Below are 21,893 nucleotides of genomic sequence, written 5' to 3' on the forward strand. Positions count from 1 at the left end.
AATGCGAATTGATCCATTCCTATCTCCTTGTACTAAGGTCAAGTCTAAGTGGATCAAGGAACTTCACATAAAACCAGAGACACTGAAAGTTATAGTGGAGAAAGTGGGGAAAAGCCTTGAAGATATGGGCACAGGGGAAAAATTCTTGAATAGAACAGCAATGGCTTGTGCTGTAAGATCGAGAATTGACAAGTGGGACCTCATGAAACTGCAAAGCTTCTGCAAGGCAAAAGACACCATCAATAAGACAAAAAAACCACCAACAGATTGGGAAAGGATCTTTACCTATCCTAAATCAGATAAGGGACTAATATCCAATATATATAAAGAACTCAAGAAGGTGGACTCCAGAAAGTCAAATAACCCCATTAAAAAATGGGGCTCAGAACTGAACAAAGAATTCTCACATGAAGAATACTGAATGGCAGAGAAGCACCTGAAAAAATGTTCAACATCCTTAATCATCAGGGAAATGCAAATCAAAACAACCCTGAGATTCCACCTCACACCAGTCAGAATGGCTAAGATCAAAAATTCAGGTGACAGCAGATGCTGGCGGGGATGTGGAGAAAGAGGAACACTCCTCCATTGTTGGTGGGATTGCAAGCTTGTACAACCACTCTGGAAATCAGTCTGGCAGTTCCTCAGAAAATTGGACATAGTACTACTGGAGGATCCAGCAATACCTCTCCTGGGCATATATCCAGAAGATGTCCCAACCGGTAAGAAGGACACATGCTCCACTATGTTCATAGCAGCCCTATTTATAATAGCCAGAAGCTGGAAAGAACCCAGATGTCCCTCAACAGAGGAATGGATACAGAAATTATGGTACATTTACACAATGGAGTACTACTCAGCTATTAAAAAGAATGAATTTATGAAATTCCTAGCCAAATGGATGGACCTGGAGGGCATCATCTTGAGTGAGGTAACACAATCACAAAGGAACTCACACAATATGTATTCACTGATAAGTGGATATTAGCCCAAAACTTAGGTTACCCAAGATATAAGATACAATTTGCTAAACGCATGAAACTGAAGAAGAATGAAGACCAAAACGTGGACACTGTGCCCCTTCTTAGAATTGGGAACAAAACACCCATGGAAGGAGTTACAGAGACAAAGTTTGGAGCTGTGATGAAAGGATGGACCATCTAGAGACTGCCCTATCCAGGGATCCATCCCATAATCAGCTTCTAAACGCGGACACCATTGCATACACTAGCAATATTTTGCTGAAAGGACCCAAATATAGCTGTCTCTTGTGAGACTATGCAGGGGCCTAGCAAACACAGAAGTGGATGCTCACAGTCAGCTATTGGATGTATCACAGGGCTCCCAATGGAGAAGCTAGAGAAAGTACCCAAGGAGCTAAAGGGATCTGCAACCCTATAGTTGGAACAACATGATGAACTAACCAGTACCCCGGAGCTCTTGTCTCTAGCTGCATATGTATCGAAAGATGGCCTAGTCGGCCATCAATGGAAAGAGAGGCCCATTGGACTTGCAAACTTTATATGCCCCAATATAGGGGAATGACAGGGCCAAAAGAATGGGAATGGGTGGGTAGGGAAGTGGGGGGCGCTATGGGGGACTTTTGGGATAGCATTGGAAATGTAATTGAGGAAAATATGTAATAAAAAATATTAAAAATTAAAAAAAAATAAAATAAAATAAAAAAAAAGAAAGAGATCTTTTTAAAAACTGGGCTAATATGAAAATGAGACTTTTCAGATACAAGCCCCTAAACACTTACCCAATACAAAGCTTTCAGCCCCGAAATGAGACTCCAGACTATATTTATATATTTATGCATTTCTATATGTGACACTAATAATAAAGAGATTGAGAAGGAGTGAAGGGCAACTGGGAGAGGTTGGGAGGAGGAGTCCTGAAAGGGATTTGAGGGCAGACCTGGAAGGTAGAGGGAGTGATCAATTATAATTTAATTAACATTTTCTAAGCAAAATGGGCTAACATTTGTAAAAACATTTATTTCTAGAGAGTTATAGCAGGTAAACAGCAACAACAGCAGGTAAGACATTAAAATGCATTTAAAATTACTGAACATTACTAAGCCTATATTTCAACTTTTCGACTATACCCTAGGGCCTACAAACCTGTTTCTATGATCAGACTTTACAGACTCTCTCTCCCAGGGACCCCAGTATTCTTTGTTCTAAAGTAAAGTGATCATTGGCCCCTTCTTGCAGCCTCACTCTGTACAGGGGCAGGGACTCTCACTCCACTGCCCACAGAAAAGCATATGCTTCCATTTCCCTGACATCACTGTAAAAAAAGACTGTCAGCTCAACCACACTCTTATTTCTGGCTGGGAATTTTAATAATCCTGAACTAATTCAACTTATATATAATAGCTTGTCTCTTATCTTTTGTAGTGGGAGAGAATGAACTCAGGTCCTGACATGCTCACAAACGCACTTCCACTCAGTAACGCCTTCACAAGAGTATCTGATGAGAATATCCCAGTGTAAAACTTCTCAGTGCTTTTCCTTCTTTTCTGAGATAATCTTACAACCATTTGTCTCTTCCATTGATACTCAACAAATACTTCTAAACTCATACAACACGCCAGTCACGGCTTTAGGAACCGTAAGGTAAAAAGTACAGATCATTAAAACAAACAAACAAAAACAAACAAAAGGAGCTATCAGTTTCTGTTTGTGACAGGGAATAGGATTTCTGATTTTAAGTGGACTCATCAGAGTCAAGGTCAAAGGTGATGAGGAAGTGAGACATGCAGGAAGAGTTGTAGCTAGAGAGAAGAACAAGTACCAAGGTCCTGACATTTCATTGCTTGGCATATCTGAGAAATAAGCAAGTACTAGAAAGCAGAGGACAGTGACACAGGAAGCATACATAAAATCAGAGGTGTTCCAGTGAATTCTCATAGACTCTAGTTCCGTTAAAGCATTGGTTCTCAACCTGTGGGCCACAAGCAATTTGTGGGTCGCATGTCAGATATCCTGAATATCAGAAATTTACGTTCAATTCATAACTATCAAATTAGTTATGAAGGAACAAAAAAATAATTTTAAGGCTGGCAGTCACCACAGCTGAGGTACTAGATGAATGAGTGGCAGCACCAGGAGGTGAGAAGCACTGCTCTAATGTCTTCTTCAGTCATAGGGCAGAAACACACTGTGATATTCCACCCCTCAAAAGTTCTCTAGGCACAAGGGAGAAACATACATCATCTTGAAGAGCTTGGTGGATGTTACCAAATGTACTAATAAATATAAATCATCCACGCCATGTAAATCATCCTGACGAGTTGGCTGGGTATTAGCTACTAAACTACACGACTCACTGATTCACTGAGTCAAACCATTTCGAACCATTCTGAAGATGGTGGACTAAAATACATGCAGACTGAAACTACCGTGTTTTTAGTATAAGCAGACATGCTAGAGGTATTCTTAACTTTTATTCTATTCAGATGATTCCTATAACTCTAAGAACTTTAACTTTTACCGAATTCATTCCTATAGTGTCTGAAAAATTTAAAGTATACATACTAACATCAACATTATAAGTAAACATTTTTAAGTTTTCAGTTCTGGTTGAGATTTATGTACATTATCCTCAAAAATAATAAAGAGCTTTAATATATTAGATTTGGGGTATTATAGAGTGATCTAAAAAAAAAAAAAAAAAAAACTCTCACAAAAGAGACTGAACTAAACTTTCTTGCAAAACATGATACTGGAATTAGGGCAGACCTTGCAGTGTGAGCTTCTTAGTGAAGAAGCGGATGCCTATAGACACTGAGTGTCCACACTAGTAAGGAGAAACAAAAAACAGACAGGTAATCTCCACACGGTGACTGCTAGGTCTTCAGGAGATAAGGTGTGGGAAACAGCAGGAAACTAGCACACTAGCCTTGAGCTCGCCTCGAGTGCTTTCTGCTCAGCCTCCCATGTCTCTAGGCTTACAAGCCTGAGCCAGCACACCAGGCCGGCTTAAACTTTCATACAAGACAGATCCCTCCATCATCTCACTTCATCCCTAGTTCCCATCTGGATGAGTGTGGAGGAGGGTGCCTGTTTACTTAATAACTGACAACAAAAAGTGTAGAAGACTTTTCTATACAGAACAGATTTGTACCCTGTTACTAAATCGGCTCTGGGAAGGCATCCACATACAACACTGCAACCAACTAACGGCTTGGAAGCTCAGCACAAAGCAATGACAGTGGCTAGGAAGCCTTCTTCAATTTTCAATTCTAAAAACTCATTTTCTCCTTTTGTACACATTTTTTTTTTTTGAGTAAGAGTTTAACAATGTTTCCTTTCTCTAAAGGATCCATTAATAACAAACCAAGGGAAAAGGGGAAAAGAAAATGCACAATGAGACAACGAGGCCAAGCAAATGTCTTCCGATGAAACAGTTACAGTATCATGAACCTTTACCTTAATTTTAGCAGTATATTCTCCTCTTCCTCCAAACAGGCCAAGACCACCAAGTAAAATGTCAGTGTCAGCACTAAAACGTATGGCTTCTACTGAATGGGCAGAGTAACCCCAGCCCCCGCCATGACCTGAAAGATGAAAATCATGAGGTTTAGAAGCTGCCTGTATTTCTATGAGTAGACAGCGTGTGCTAAGTCTCAGCATACATACTTTCAAACCTGTTGACTACACTGTAGTCCTCCTTGGAATAGACCTTCATCACTGCTTGGGTCTCCTCCTCTGTACTTGCAATGCCCATCTTTAAGTCCTGCATAGCAGCCAAAGTGTCAAGACAACCTAAGGCAAGCAACAAGTAAAATTCAGACCCTGAAGTGAAAACGTCCTATCAGACCGATGTTATTAATGAATGCTGTATTAATTAGTAGTATTAATCTGAACTCTCATCTGGTCATGACATGTGGAAGGCAAACTTTACCCATAGACTCATCTCTCCAGGTCTTAAATGAGATTTTCTAAAGGCACCACAAGACATATGAATGTGGGCTGATTTAAAAAGAAGAAAGAAACCTAGCAACTAGTTATCTCAAAAGCTCTGTATCTCTAATTAAATAAAGATATACTTAAATTAAATACTATGAAAACTTATCTCTATATATCTAAAAGTTTATGTGTTCAAGTTTCTTTTTCACTTTATTAAGAAAATTATACTTTGGGGGATTCTTTATAGTTAGGCATTCATTGATCTTTCATGATATTCTTTGAGAATCTCTGTACCATTTCATAGAGGACAAACTTCTTAGGTAATTAAATTTATTTTGTGACTTGAATCCATTATTATTTAACAGGCACGACATACTAATTTAACTATTAAAAAAATCCTGACCATTAGCACAGCATATAAGAATGCCATTCAGCTGGCATCAAAGGGCAGCCCTACCCAGGATATGCAAGGCTGCGTGAGAACGGGTGGTAAGAGCCCTTGATCCTGTTGGCAGAGCAAGTTCAGGACTTAGAATACTACATCTGGACTGCATGTCTGTTGCAGAGGGAAGTCTGGCATCAGCAACCACGGCATTGTAACACCAGAGCTCTCTGGTGCTTGGTCGAAACCTATAGAGAAATAATTACAGCACTTTTAACACTTCAAATTACTTTGCAAATTTCTAAATTGAAATTGACTATAAAATAAATAATATTGCTAGTATACATAGGAAAATACATAGCTAAGCTAAATACATGACTAAAGTAATTTACTACAAAAACTACAACATCTGAAAATAGTAATACATTATAAAACTTTATAAATACCATAGCAATTATATACTTAAATTTGATGCATACATAAAAGAATTTCTTATACCAAAATCATTTGATAAGAAATGTAAAAAATACATATATAACAAAACTATAATGTGTATGAGCACCTGTAAAACAGCAAGAGAAAATCAATACAGTAGCAAAAAAAGGAGCAAATGTTAAGGATCGCTACCCTAAGACACAGAGAAATAAACAGCAGTGAAGCACCAATTAGAAACTGGATGGAGGTCAAGTCTCAGTGTCCTCCTGCATTAGTCTCTGATTATCCCACTCGCGGTAAATCGTCAAGAGGTCAGGAAAAGACTAAGTGAGAGTTATTATCTAATGAATACAGAGTTTCATTTTAGCACAATGAAAATGCTCAAGAACTCTTTAGTCTAACAATCTGAATATTTTTAATTACACTGCATCTACACATTTTTTTAAAAAGGACAATAAGGCTTATGTTCCATTTTTATCAAAATGTATTGTTTTTAAGCATTTGTATTTTTAAATTGAATAAATTAATAAATGTTTAAAAAATAAACAATTCATTAACATAGAATTATCTCACTTTTCCCTTCCCTTTCCTCCTTTAACCCCTCCCTGCAACTGTCCCACAGATTAAAAAAAGATTTTAAAAAATTTTTTTATTAGATATTTTCTTCATTTACATTTCAAATGCTATCCCAAAAGTTCCCTATACCCTCCCCCGCCCTGCTTCCCTACCCACCAACTCCCAATTCCTGGCCCTGGCATTCCCCTGTACTGGGGCATATAAAGTTTGCAAGAGCAAGGGGCCTCTCTTCCCAGTGATGGCCGACTAGGCCATCTTCTGCTACATATGCAGCTAGAGACAGGAGCTCTGGGGTACTGGTTAGAATAATACTCTAAACAAATAAACATATAAAAAAGCTTCTATAATTATTATGAGTATCATTGCATCACTACTTTTGAAAACTGTTATGAATATAACTTTCTACACAATCATTTTCTCTCTGGTTGGTTTAATAATTATCTTCTGATCTTTATTGTTCTGTTGTAGCAATACATTCTTTTGACTGCAGATAATCAAAAGTACAGTTTTTAGTATTTGAGGATTTAAATCTCCTTGTTTCTAGTGAATATTTAGGCATTTCCTCTGCAGTGCTGACTTTCCTTTGCCATCTCTAGTGCCTGGACTGAGAGGATAATACTTCCTCTATGATGTCCTTTAGACTCTCACATTAAAGCCTTTACCTAGCTAAACATTCAGAGTCACCTATTTGTGCCCTGCTGTACTAGTAAGGGTAGTAATGCCCTTTCATGCAGCACTTTTTCCAATCTTTTCAAAAATGTTTACATGTATATGTATGCGTGTGCTGCCTGCATATGTGAGTGTGTGTGTGTGTCTGTATGTGTGTGCATTCTATGTGAGTACATGGTGCTTGTAGAAGCCAAACGATGGTCCAATCAATAATTTATCGATGCACCTTAAGGCCTTGCAACAAATCAAACCAAAAGAAGTGGACAGAAATAAATAAATCAGGGCAGAAATTAATACAATAGAAAAATTAAAAAATGACTAAAAGAAAACAAAATAAAAAGCTGGTTCTTTGAAAAGATAAATAACATTAACAAATCCATAGCCAAACTAACCAAAAGAGAAAGAATATCTAAATTAAGAAAAATAGAGATGAAAGGGGATATGTGACAATATATAGAAATGAAATATGAAAACCATAAGGCCACACATTAAAACAAACCTATATCCCACTAATTGACAAATATAAAAGAAATTGATGAATTTCTAGATACATGAGATCTACCAAAATGAAGCAACAATTTAAATGAATAACTGAAAATAAACAATTTAAACAAATTGAAAGAAAGAATTTACAAAGATATAGATCTAACAATACTGAATCAGTAATAGAATATTGCCTAATAATCAATCCATCAATAAACAAACAAAATCAAAGGCCAGGACCAAATAGATTCGCAGCAGAATTCAACAAGACTTTCAGAGAAAATCTAACATAATACTAATTATAGCCGGGCGGTGGTGGCGCACGCCTTTAATCCCAGCACTCGGGAGGCAGAGGCAGGCGGACTTCTGAGTTCAAGGCCAGCCTGGTCTACAAAGTGAGTTCCAGGACAGCCAGGGCTACACAGAGAAACCCTTCTCGAAAAACCAATCCCGCCCCCCTGCAAAAAAAAAAAAAAAACCCATAATACTAATTATATTCAAATCATTCCGAAAGATGACAAAGAAAGGAATTCTTCCAAACTCTTTATAAAGCCAGAACTAACCACTCTCATACCAAAACCGTAACCTGCAGCAGGAAGACAGGGCGTCAAATGAAGGAAGGAGGGGCATCCCACAGTCACAACTCTGACCCATAATTGTTCCTGTCTGAAAGAATTACAGGGATGGAAATGGAAAGGAGCCTGAGGAAAAGAAGGTCCAGCGACAGGCCTAAATTGGAATCCAACTCAAGGGGAGGTCCCAAGGCCTGACACTATCACTGAGGCTATGGAGCACTCACAAAAAGGGACCTATCATGGATGTCCCCCGAAAGATCAAATGAGCAGCTGAAAGAGTCAGATATAGATATTTGCATTCAACCAATGGACAGAAGCAGCTGACCCCTGTTGTTGAATTAGGGGAGGCTGAAAGAAGCTGAGGAGAAGGTCCATCCTGTAGGAGGACCAGCAGTCTCAATCTGGATCCCGAGATCTCTCAAACACTGGATCACCAAACAGGCAGTAAACACCAGCTGACATGAGGCTCCCAACACACATATAGTAGAGGACTTCCGGGTCTGTATTCATTCAGAAATGATGCACCTAACCCTCAAGAGACTGGAGGCCCCAGGGGGTTTAGAAGTCAGGTGGGGTGGGGAGCATCCACATGGAGACAGGGGGTGGGGAGGAGATATGGGATTTGGAACAGTAGGGACAGGGGGAGGGGAATAAAATATGGAGTGTAAAATAAATAAATAAATAAATAAATAAACAAACAACAAAAAAAAAAAAAAAAGAAAATTACCAACTGCTTTCCCTCATGAGCATAGATGCTAAAGCTTATCAATAAAATACTTAAATGTGAGTAGTAAGAGGAAGGTTTATAGTCTATGACTACTTTTGACTCAGTAATCCTACTTTTTTAAAAAAACAAATTTCTAATTTGTTTGTTGTGTGTTTGTATGTATCTGTAGACACAGTGAGATGTGGATGTCAGAAGACAACTATAAGAGTCAGCTGCTTCTCCCTCTACCATGTGTGTCCCTTGGGATAAAGTTAGAATAGAATTTGTCAGATATAACTAAATATCATAACCTACTTTGATATCTCCAGTAAATGTCATAACCCACTGAGCTTTCTCACCGGCCCAGCAATCTCACTTGTTCTTTTATCTAAAAAATAATTTTTAAGTGATTACGTGTGTGTGTGTGTGCGCGCGCGTGCTGGGGTGTAGATAGATGCACATGAATGCAGGCACCTACAGAGCTCAGAAGAGGTGCAGAATCCCTGGAGCTCGGGTTACACATTGCTATAAACTAAGCCTTATGAGGATGCTGGAAACTGGAGCAAGAGGAGCACTGAATCCCTGAGCCACTTCTCCAGCCCTGAAATCAGGTTTCTTAAAGGTCACAGCACAAGGATTTGTTTAGTTTATGTGATGTAACCCTAAGGTAGGCATCAGTGGTTCTGTGAAGCATCCTAGGAAAACATAACTTTAAAAATAATCTAGAATGTTTGCTAACAGATAAGTAGTGTCTTAGTTAGGGTTTTACTGCTGTGAACAGACACCATGACCAAGGCAACTCTTATAAGGACAGCATTTAATTGGGGATGGCTTATAGGCTCAGATATTTAATCCACTATTATCAAGGCAGAAACACAGCAGAGTCCAGGCAGATATAGTGCAAGAAGAGTTGAGAGTTCTACATCTTCATCTAAAGGCTGCCAGAAAACTACTGGCTTCCAGGCAGCCAGGATGAGGGTCTTAAAGCCCACACCCACAGTGCCATATCTATTCCAGAAAGGCCACACCTACTCAAAGTGCCACTCCCTAGGCCAAACATATACAAACCCTCACAAGTACTCCCTGTTAAACATTTATTTCTAACTTCGTGAAGAAGAAACCTAGAAACAAATTCTGTAGCATCCCGTTTTTGTTTGTTTGTTTGTTTTATTGGTACTGTATTTTATAAAGACACATGCTTACCTCCAAAGCACATCATATACAGGATCAAGACACACACCAAATCCTTGCAGGTCTTCTTGTTCAGAGTCATTGAAAGTTTTACAACTTCCATCAACTTTATTTATCAGAAGACATTTAAATGGTGGAGGTTCTGATATGGAAGCAGGAACCAGGCCTTATGAAAATATAAGTAAATATAATTTTGCTTTGCATTACCTTTATACATTCCTCCAAGCCCACAAGGAATGTAGTATTATTACAATTTCATACATACAGAAGCTGATATATGTCTAATAAGTTTAAACGGAGTCTTTTTTAAATGACAGAATGAAAACACCTCTGACTATGTCTGTTACAAATGTTCTTGTTATGCTAAGCCTGCACTGTGTAATTTATTGTCATGGGCATTGGTTTAAGTGCGATCACCATAATCTCTCAAAAAAATTAATTTCAATTATTTACTTAAAGATTAAATGTAGAAAGTCACTTACTCATGGTAATATAAGTCTGATCAATTTACAACATAGCTCCTGGTTCTGCCATTGCCTGGATTACTCTGGTTCTTAAATATCCCTATTATTTTTCTATAACACACGCACATAAAAAGATACAGCCGTATCTCATTAGAAAGACAAGCTATTTACCTATTATGTGTTTGCTAGCAAAAATTTCTGATGTTGCAAGTACATGAGAATTTATAAGTGCTTCATCAATTCTTAAGAAAGTCTGGTCCCCACTCGCACCGATCCAAGTGGCCTTCCGTCCATATTTTGATCCAATGTTAGGCATGGGAGCTGGCTTTGCATTCCAGTATGGTATATCCAAAATGGGTCTTCCCAGTTGTCCTTTCTAAAAGTTAAATAAATCATATTAGTATTATTGCTGGATAATCTCCAGGATATTTAAGGTTATAACTGTCTATAAAATAACTATATGAAATCATATTTTTATGAACTTTTAGTTTTTTTAAATAAATAAATGTGGAATTTGGACCTAATACCTTAAAAGTAATAATTTCTATTATTTCTAGATAATCTCCTTTTAACAATACATAAAGTATATGTTTGTATTAATTGAAATATTTTCCATATAAGGAATGCTTCCAAAATACTCTGTAGTCACCCATTTTTAAATTTAAAGTATCTTACATATACAATGCCTGAAACATACTGCTACAAAGGATTCCTCCAAAACAATCACTTTGACATTTTAAGTTAACAGTGTAAAAGGAAGTCATTCTTAATCTCAGACAGTGTGAGGACATTTTGTGATAAGATTAAAGTTTGGAACTGAGAATAAACTTAGAAAAATATTCAATGAAGTTGTTATGTAAAGTTTTAGTTATTTCGTTTATGTTTTAAGATAAACAGTAGGAATAAGGTGTATGTTCCAAACAAGTTAACTCACTTAAAAAGTATAGCTGCCTAAAGGTAGTTGGTTAGCTAAAAATGCATTTCAAAAGAAGTAGGGGCTTTCTCACTACAGAAGAACACTGACACTGGATTAGGTGACATTGACCCATGTGGATCAAGAGCAGTCTCTCACATCACTCTCCTTTCAGAAACCCCTGAGGAGAGAAAATACTACCTCATGGCCCCAGAACCACTTAACACAAGCTCACCAGTGAGGATAACTGACAAAGCATGGACAGAAAAGCAACACCTTAGCAATGAGGTAACACAGGCTACTGCAAACATTCAAGTCCCCACACAATTGCCAGGTTCCTAGGAAAAGGTCTACTCCTTCAACATCATAGCCAGAAATCAAAACAGGCCAACTACAGATGCAGCTAAGCCTTCCCTAGGAAGAGAACCTAGTGAAGGAGAAGACATTATACACTAAGAGAAGTAGCCTTTTTCAATGGCCATTTTTTTTTTGACAAAGGAAAAAAAAAGCATTAGAAGGTGAACAATGAAAGAAGCACACAATATTCATATATATTCTGTTCTGGGAGGAAAAGAAAGACAGACTGACAATTAAAATAAGCATGTATTGCCTTACCACCACCCAACAAATATGAAGAAAAACAGTGAGAAATATAGATACCTAGACAACCCCATAGGGACCCAAGAGTGTGGTGAAAAGTCAGACATACATAAAGCCACAGAAATCTGCAACTAGAATGTTAGTCTAGAAAACCATAGTGACTGATTCACATTACCCACCTAAAGACACAGAGCCAACAGAACAGATAAATAAGTATATGACTTAAACTTTTAACTGTACTAGGAGTCTGAAGAAATCTTGACTTGAAACCAGAGAAAACCAATACCCTAGTTCTCTCTGATCTGTCCAGAAAGCCTAAGGGTCCCGGAGGCACAACAGAGGAGGCTAAAGAGGAGGACTGAATAGAGAGGACATGGAAAAGGGATAGTTGTCCTTCAAGAGATAAAAGCAGACCCTTAGTAGGAATGTGGTAAATAGGTCAAGACACTTAGTTCATAGCACCAACTTGAAATCTAGCAGATCCTTGGTCAGCTATCAGATCAGTGCCAATTAAAAGGCACAACAGCACATTCTGTTGTCAAAGCACGAGAAAGCTACTCTCACATGCAGCTTAAAAATAATAGACTGTTAGCACTCAGAAACCTACCAAGTCTTTTTGACCCACCAACTTTTGACCCAAAATTCTCACTTCTTAGAGTTAAACTAAAAGATAGCCTTCTAATAAAATTATTATGTAATTAAAATGTAAAGTACATAAATATCCAAGTGTAAGAACCTGGAACATTATAGCATAGACACAGAGTGGCGTGCGGATGCGGTAAAGTCAGCTATCTTTGAGGAACTCCAGTAGACTGCTCAGCAGGCCTGGCACCGTGATATGAAAACTCCTAAGGCATAAGCAGTTCCGAATCCTCAGAAGTAAGACAAACATAATAGAACCTAGCTTCACTAAACATGCGCTTGCCTCATGCACATTCACATACTTACTCTCATGATCCTCTCCTTTTATTTAAAAGTTTAGAGGCAGAAAGGGTCGGAGGTATGGTATGATTATAATCTCAAAAAATAAATTAATTAAATATTTTCATGAAATAAAAAGAGGAGACCGATGTTAAAGTTTTAAAAAGGTTAATATTTGATTATCAAACATGATTAAATAGAGACCTAGTTGAGGAAGAAGAACATCGGCCTCTTCCTTTTGGATTCCTTAAGAAAATAATAGCAAACCAAATCGTAGCCAAGTAAGGTACAGTAGGCCTGTAACCCTAGAATTCAGAAGTCTAAGGCAGAAGGATTATGAACCCAAGGCCTTATCTTACTAACACCAGAAAAGGATATGTAAGAAAATATAACTATATAAGCATTATGTGCCAAGATATGTCCAGAATATTAGAAGATAAAGAAAGTTACATTTTTTATGTCTTATTCTCTACAAGTACCATTGAAACACCAGATAACCACGGCCAGAATACATAATGGATGTCCTGAAAAAAAATTAAAATACCTGCCAAAGATTTTTTTAATTGCTCCAAAGCCTGTAACAAAGGAGAGGTAAGGTCTGCGTGAACTGATGGAGTGAGGCAGCTATTATTGTCAACTTGACAGGATCTACGATCAATTTGCAGACAAAACTCTGGGCACATCTGTGAACCAAGTTTCTATACTGGTTCAACTGGGATGAGAAACTCCATCTTATTAGAAGGCAGTAGCTCTCTATGGGGAAAAGCACAAAGCAAACTGAGCATGGTGGCACATGGCTTTAATCTCAGCACTCAGGAGGTAAGCCAACACAGGTAGATTTCTGTGAGTTGGTTCCAGATTGCTCTACATAGAGTTCTAGTAAGGGCTTTTTCTGAAACAGCTCATTGCAAAAACAGAAGAAAAAGAGGAGGCAGGGCTGAGGAAGAGGAGAGAAGGAGGGAAGAAGGCAAGCAGAAAACTGAAGGCAGATGCTCTGTGGTCCTTAGGATCCTGTCGCCAAGCCTAAACTTTTGCAACAGACTATATCCATTTTACATTTTAATTATTTCTCAAAAAACAGGGTGTATAGGCCCTGAAGCGTAACATTCAAGGTCATCCTGTAGCCTTCACCTCTGTGCTGGCATGTACACTTCACATATTCATGCATTCAAACTTACTCACACACTTAAAAAGACAAACATTGTTGAGTTTGGTCTCAACAGTTCTCACCTCATACAGTGTAAGCTTACAAACAGAGCCTTAGGGAGATTTTCCTTCATATTCACTACATCAAACTATAGAAAAAGAGTTTTGGGAGAGGCAATGAGAGAGATGAATAAACAAACAGATGGGAGAGGACAAAGAAAAGTAATTTTGCACTTGATGTTAGGCAAAAAGACAAGAGCCATAAATCAGATTAAACTCTAAACTTTCCAAAATTCTAAAATAGAAATAGTTCTTCATGTTAAGAAAATTTATTTCTTTATAAATTAGATGAGAAATACCTTTAAGTGGTAGATTCAGCTCCACTGACTGCTTAGAAGCTTTTGATTTGCAATAAACATGTTCAATTCTAATACAATCACTAAATTCAATAAATTCTAATGCTGAACTAGAGATGAAAATTATTTGAAAATCTGTCACTCAGGAGCTGTGTGTGTTGGGGTAGGAAGGAAATATGCATATGTAATTATCTTAATACAAGAATTTTACTGGAACCAGAAAAAAAAGCTAAAGTAGCAAATTATAAGGCAATTGTATAATACAATATTATTAATGTTTTAAAATTTCCTTACAGAAAAACTTCCAAATGTGAAGACCTGTCCATCCATTAAAAGGACTGCCGTGTGGTTGCTGCCGGCAGTGACTTGTGTGCTAGGGCCTGGCAAGGCTTGGACAAGAGTGGGGCATCCCCTAGGTTTAAGAAAAAAATAAGTCAATTTCTTACAAGAGTCAACTGAAATATAAAACAATGTATAACAGTAAAATAAGGAGTTGAAAAGGTCAAGGCACTAGTAGGTACACTCAGAAATCACTTGTTTCGGTGTGATACACCTGTCTCCATGCTAGGCACCAGGTAATCGGACAATGACTTTAAGGAAAAGATTCTTGAAATTTACTACCCTAACCATAAACACACGACTTTATCTTTTCAGAAATATGGGTGCTAACTGTAAGAGGAGAAATCTGTTTAGCCTGTACAGTAAGTGGTATATGGGTCCTCAGCAGGTATTCAATTCAGGAACCCAATGAAATAACTTTACAATCTTCTGTTCTAATTTTCAGCACATTGATGTTAAAGTAATAGTTAAGAACTCAGAGCATGCATAATGAGGAGCTCTGCAGCAGCAGCTATTCGCTCAGGATCTAGAGTTTGACAGCTAGGATTGAGTCCTACTCCTTCAAGCAGGCTATTTTACCAAATCATTCACTGTGTTTCAGTTTCTATATTAAAATACAGAGAATAATAAGAAACTGTGTTTACCCCATGTTGTTTCTGGAAACAATTAAGAAGTGTTTGGGCCCGTGCCTGACACATAGTAAACACATAATTAATGTTAAGTGTTAGGATAATGATATCCTAGTATCCTTATCTAGTTTTATAAACTATGTTATTAACCAGTTTTAGTAACCATTATCTGTAATTGAAAAAAAAATCCACTAGAAAGTAAAACACACACAGTAAGATCAAATTATACTTTGCATTTTCTTTAATTATGTACAATTTATCCACTAAAATTAGAATATAGCTAAAAATGACTTGGAAAGGAGCAAGGCTCCCAACTAGAATCACAGAAGTCATGGCATGTTCTCATAAAAATATGAACTAGGAACACTGTGTTGTGAAAAGATGGATATATTTGACAGCTAGATAAGGACCAGAACAGTCACAAACTTGTACATTTTCAGATATATAGGTGTTACCTTTATTTAACAGGAGAAATCTACTATGAACTAGTTCGCATTTGATATCTTAACAGAAATTTCATTCAGGAACTAGATGTAATAACTGATTTTATACTCTTCAGCCTTAGAAAACTGTCAAGTATGGAGAAAGGAAACAAAAAGTAGATGGTAGAAACAACTGCTTATTCTAAGAAAAAGAATGGATCTGGGCAGCTAAATTCAGAGGGGCAGAAGAAAAGAGTCTTAGGAATGCGAATGAGAAGAATTACTGAAGGAATTCCCAGAGGGGCAAACTTAGATGTTGGCTAACACTCTAGGAAGGCAGGGAGGCAGAAAACTCAGCCGCTGGGAGCAAGCAAAGCACTGAAGTGCTCAGTGTGGCTGGAGAAGAAAGAGGCACAGTCCCTTCATGCAGACCAGGAATAAAGGGACAAAGGAGAACAGACAGCTAAAAACAAAACTGAGCTGCAGGACAAGTGCACTCCATTTAAGACGGCAAATCTGAGGAAGGGTGAACACATTAAAATAGACAGACAGAGCTGGGTGTGGTGGCACACGCCTTTAATCTCAGCACTTGGGAGGCAGAGGCAGGCAGATTTCTGAGTTCAAGGCCAGCCTGGTCTACAAAGTGAGTTCCAGGACAGCCAGGGCTATACAGAGAAACCGTCTCAAAATCAACCCCGCACCGCCCCCCCCCCCAAAAAAAAAAAATAGACAGACTTCAGAGGTCAGATGGAGCTAAGAACAGCACTGCATAGATTCTGCAGACATGCTGAGGCAGGAGGCTCAGGGAATGGTGAAGGCACATCTCCTCACAGCAGTAGGAGGGGATAATAGGAGTTGAAAATAAGGTTATAAGGTTAGTGGACGAAAAACTCTCCTGCCTTATAAGTCTTTATTTTTGTTGTGATGTGTTATGCAGATCCTGTGCTGAGAAAAGGGACTGGCGAACAGACCAGGTCACAATGAGAGAATCTGCTCAGCTGCTGGGGACAGAACAGATGGACGCTAGCTGGGAACTGAAAGAGCTCACAACTGAGACAGATCATTAGCCTTTCTAGGAAGACCACAACTGAGCTTCAGGAAAGCTGAGAGAAACGTTTTAGCTTGTTAACAAGCTTGGGACTTACCAGTAATACTTCACAGAAATTTTGTTCTATTTTTTTCTGACAAGAATGTTTACTATCAAATTCTCAAAATATCTTAAAACAGTTTGTAAAAAATAAATTAAAACAACTAAAAAGCCATGCAAACGCAGAATTACACTCATTGCAGAGGCATGAGCTGACTCTGAAATGCTATCTGTCTATATAGATATGGTGATTTAATTCTTTACAAGTCCTTAAACAATAGTTATGAAAAATACAGGCAGATTGATACATTTATGCAACATAATGTTCAGAGTGAAAAAAATGAAATGGTCTCTAAATTGATTAAGAAATAAAATGAAAGGTGAAAAAGGCTAAGAATAAAGGCTGTAGAAAGTATAGCAATGATAAACTCAGAGATCTGTGTGTGAATGGGTGCATGTGTGTGCATTTCACCGCTTTATGAGGACCAAGGTAACAAGACCATATAGGACCCTTTACACTCTACTTAAGTCACTCACCACACTAAGACCATATATTAAAACCACTGTGAACCAAATTAAATTTCCAAATAATCAAAAATGTATCTGCATAGCCAGGCAATAAAAGGAAAATAAAACAGAAGGCCATGCCTAGAAACAAATGAATAGATGATAGATAGGTAGATAGCTAGATATAGTTCTTCACTTGGTTTTCATCTAGAGAACACAGTAATATGAATGAGAACAACAGTGAAAAAGGTTGATTCTCAACTCTGAGGACAGCAAGTTTGGGCAAGAGAACAAGTGTCACTTTAGAGGTGTGCCTTGTGAATTAATGTCCTCATGTTAACATCTACTTCAATGCAAACGGGGACGGTTCATAAAGCACGGACATATGAAATGCTCCCACTGATTTTCAGTAAGAGCACTAGCAATCTGAGACCAAAAATAAGCAGGACTTGCAGGATAGGTTCTTTGAACTTCATCTATGGTACTCATGAGTTCATTTACTAAACTATTTAAAAAGAGAAGAACAAAAAAAAATAAAAATTATACCTGTGTATATGTGCATTCCATGCATTCTACATAAATTATATAGATTCTGCAATATCAGACAGGACCTGAAAACTAGAGCTCAAAGAAATGACAATCACAGCACTTATGGGAGGTGGTGAAGCAGGGATGTGACCCTTGTCTAAAGACTTTCAGACATAATAGTCAATACTGTATCTGGATACAAGGACAAGAAGAGAAAGATAAAATTCTGATACATTATCATGCTGGACAAAGCACCAGAACTACATAATTAATTCCCAAGTCTGACTTTAAGGTTACAGAGAATGGTAAATTAATTTGGAATTCAGAAACTTGAGAGCACAAACTTGAGAGAACAAAACAAAACAAATTTTAAATTTTAAAATCTTAATAGACCCTTTTCAGGAATGAATGCACAAAGTCTTATAAGCCTTCTAACATTTATTTTCGAAATGCACAAAGAATGGTATTAGTGTAGTAGAAAACAATCAAGGCAGTAAGATCAGGCTTGACTCTAGCATAGGCTATTATAGCTCTAACAGATAAATTAGCAAAAGGCATCTACAGTAATGCCTACTTTTACTTAACACTTGTTACAGGCTGGGCTGCACAATGAGTCCATGACCCACATCATCTCTGGAAGCCCACACATGCATCTAGGGAGATACATGGAATCCTACTCAAACAAAAACCTCAGGCACACAGCTAAAAAACTTGACTATGATCAGCTACTAAATGGGGAAAACAAACAAAAACCCTGCCTGAACACTCAACTAAGTCCTTAGGACAGAATGACTTACGGAAGGAGCTGGCAATAATATCTCTTTCATATCTGAGCACTATATATACACTATAATAGTCTCCTTATACCAGTCATCATGTTTTATTATGTGTTAACTAATAATGTATATTTGGTTACTAGAAACATTTAAAAATACATTCAACTACATATGTCAAGTTAACTAAACATCTATTCATGCTTTGCTTTTGTGGTAATAAGTGTGCTATAGAGGCTTTGTTTCTTGTGTGATTATCCCTCCAAGTAATTGATCAACTCCTTTCTAAATTAACATCTTTTGCAAGTCACACAGAGCTCCAAGTCAAAACTGGATTACTTAAAATTAGAAGTGGTCTGAATGAATTTCTAATCCACAAGGATAATCATGTAGGCAGGCTGCTGTGTCCCCCAGTTTAGCTCTGCCAACACCATATGTACAAGTGTTACAGCTCTGAGTGGAAAGGTATTCTGGCTGTCAGAATTCAAGGAATACCACAAAGACACACCACACAAAAACTTCACACAAAATATTTCCTGGGGCAAACTCAGGAGTGGCTAGCTGCCTCTGCAAGGAGGAGAAACAGCAGCAAACTGAGGAGAAGGCAGGCTTGTATAGGGTTTCTTAGGAGTAGAGTTTTCCAGGGTGGAGATTCCCAGGAAAGGTATTGGTAGGATTTCATGTCCTGAGCTTGAAATGAGCTCGGGGACTGGTGGGATTCCAAGTCCCAGAACTGAGGTCAGGCTTTCTGCTCTATAAACATGCACCGAGCCTTTAAGTTACTCAGTTAAGATGAAAGCATAAGGAAAACTGGTCATGCTAGAAAAGGACAATTTTGAGAAATTAAAACAGATCTCACAGGGCTGGAGATGACTCAGCACTTGGGATCACTCATTGCTCTTGCAAAAGACCTGGGTTCTGGTCCCCAGCACAGGCACATGTGGTTCACAACCAGATACAACTCCAGCTCCCTCCTTCTCTTCCTCTGGGAACACCAGTCAAACATGTGATATATGGACATACATGTAGATAGAACATCATACACATAAAATAAATAAATGCTTAATGCATTAAAAAATAGATCTTATTGGAGTTTAATGTACAAATAATTTTGTTTTAAAACCAGTATTCCTTGAAGATGATCAAATTGAGCTATCAAAACTACTAAGCATATTACTTTGATTTTCTTTCCTCAGAAACATTATAAATTCACGGATGGTGCTGACTAAAATGTTCAGGAAAACATGGGTTTTAGGTACCCTTTCATCTTAGGAGACAATATAAACATTCTTTCAACAGACTTTACATCTTAACAAACTAAGACCAGGGTCTTGTTTTATACTGCAACCTTTGCACATTGTACAGTAGTTAAAATAACCTTAGGTAGGGCTGGAATCGGAGTAGTCGCGATTATCACTCTTTCTTTCCCAAGTATGCTGTTTGGCAAGTATTTATTTGCAAAATGACAATCAAGCGCCAAGTCTTACTTTTCAGAAGGTGCTCTACTTCATACATGCCCGCCATTCTATCACATCTAAACACAATGATCTTTCTGTATAAGGCTCCAACGTGCTTACCAGGTAATTATTAGTCACAGTCATGGTAACTTGTAATAAACCTTTCTGTGCCATGAGCCTTCAGAGAGAAACAAAGTGTTGACACTTTACAGAATCATAGGCCCTATGACATGCATGCCACAGCAGTGTGGTGAGTTAACACAATTAAAACTGCTGAGTTTATTGAATACCTAGGAGAAAAAGAGTTTCTTTCTTTCAAGGGCTATAAATAAGAAATTGTAGATGTCATCTTGATTCTGACAGTGACTCAACCGTATACTATGACTATGGAGGGAGAAATGAGGCAGAGTAGAAGCAGGTTCTTATAAAACTCAACTGCTGACCTAAAGCTGACTCTCCAGAAGTGATAAATAAGTCTCTATGTAGACATAAGCAACTTTGAGTTTCGTTAAGATAACCTATTGCAGGAGCACAGAGCTGACGTACAACCTCAAATGTTATCTCTAGGTCCATAAGGCCACTCGCCTCTTGAGATACTATCAGCATGGAACATGGTGAATGCATACATGTGGGCCATTTGTACCTAAGGTAGGACTCTTTCAAAAGATTTTTCCCCTGGCTCAGAAACACCTGCTGCTCTAGCTGACATACCCTTAAAAGCTACCGCAGAATCTCCATTTTTCTTATGAAAACCTCTCTCTTTCCTGTGGGTGAGACCTGCAAGACAACTGAAAGTTCTACTTTTTGCATCTGTTACTACCCCTTTTAACTTTCGGTTTTCCTCTAAAAAAATCATGTGCACATCCAATCCTGCCTTATCTACTCCTTCATGGAAGACAGGAACTAAGAAAACAGATCTCCCCCAGCAACCACATGGTGGCTCACAACCATCTGTAATGGATTCAATGCCTTCTGGTGTGTCTGAAGACAGTAACTGTGTACTCACATACAGAAAATGAATTAATAAATCTAAAGAAAAAAGAAAGAGGGGGGAAGGAAGGAAAGAGAAAAAAGATAAAAACAGATATCCTCTCACTTTTGGCAGGAAGCTCATCTGGCTGTATTGAGGCATGTATTAGCCACCGAACAAAGGCCATAACAAAAAGGACTTGAGCTAAATTATTTCTTACCTTTGAAGAAATGATTTGTAAGGAATTGGTGTGGCAATTTATAGTGCAGAAAACTAAGCTATTTCTAATTTGTAGTTTTGTTATTCTCCATTCCAAATGGTGGTATCTATAAGAACATCTTAGATCCTGCCAGCATTCATAAATTCAACCAACCAGCTACAAGAACAGCCCAATGCCAGAGCTACACCTATCTACCTGCTTTACACAGTCACACCCTGCTGCAATACAACTGAGAAAAGTAGATATGGTTGTATTAGCAATCCAAAGTCTACGACCAACTTACGTAGGGAAGAGTAAGTATTGCTAAAGGACTTACCTCTAACAGTTGAGCTCTTACTATTTATGGTAAGTCAAAATATCAGAGTGACCAACAGGTTTCAATGTCCTTACGCAAACATTAGACAGAAATATCAGCAAGTACCCCTTCCTTCCTTCCTTCTCCTCTCCCTGCAGTGACAGGAGTGAGTCCCTGCCTTCTACATGCCTAACGACTGCCACTGAGCTGCACTCCCAGTCACACTGCAGTGACAGGAGTGAGTCCCTGCCTTCTACATGCCTAAGGACTGCCACTGAGCTACACTCCCAGTCACACTGCAAACTCTTTGCTTTATTTTGCAATACAATT

The 21,893-nt window shown here is 38.1% G+C and overlaps 1 protein-coding gene across 13 annotated transcripts in view; it reads right to left on the reverse strand.

Moving 5' to 3' along the window:
* Positions 1-21,893, reverse strand: part of Mycbp2 (MYC binding protein 2) — a 233,148-nt gene that overhangs the window by 119,235 nt on the left and 92,020 nt on the right. For all 13 annotated transcript variants that reach the window (XM_085828830.1, XM_085828825.1, XM_029468874.2 and 10 more), the window contains 6 exons: positions 14,631-14,748; positions 10,572-10,776; positions 9,949-10,102; positions 5,377-5,549; positions 4,650-4,775; positions 4,440-4,567 (listed from right to left, as the gene is read on the reverse strand). In XM_085828830.1, the coding sequence (XP_085684956.1) occupies positions 4,440-4,567; positions 4,650-4,775; positions 5,377-5,549; positions 9,949-10,102; positions 10,572-10,776; positions 14,631-14,748 (904 nt within the window). The remainder of the gene's footprint in view (positions 1-4,439; positions 4,568-4,649; positions 4,776-5,376; positions 5,550-9,948; positions 10,103-10,571; positions 10,777-14,630; positions 14,749-21,893) is intronic.

Source organism: Mus caroli, unplaced genomic scaffold, assembly GCF_978045245.1.
Source record: "Mus caroli unplaced genomic scaffold, Mus_caroli_1 scaffold_12, whole genome shotgun sequence".
Classification (NCBI taxonomy): domain Eukaryota; kingdom Metazoa; phylum Chordata; class Mammalia; order Rodentia; family Muridae; genus Mus; species Mus caroli.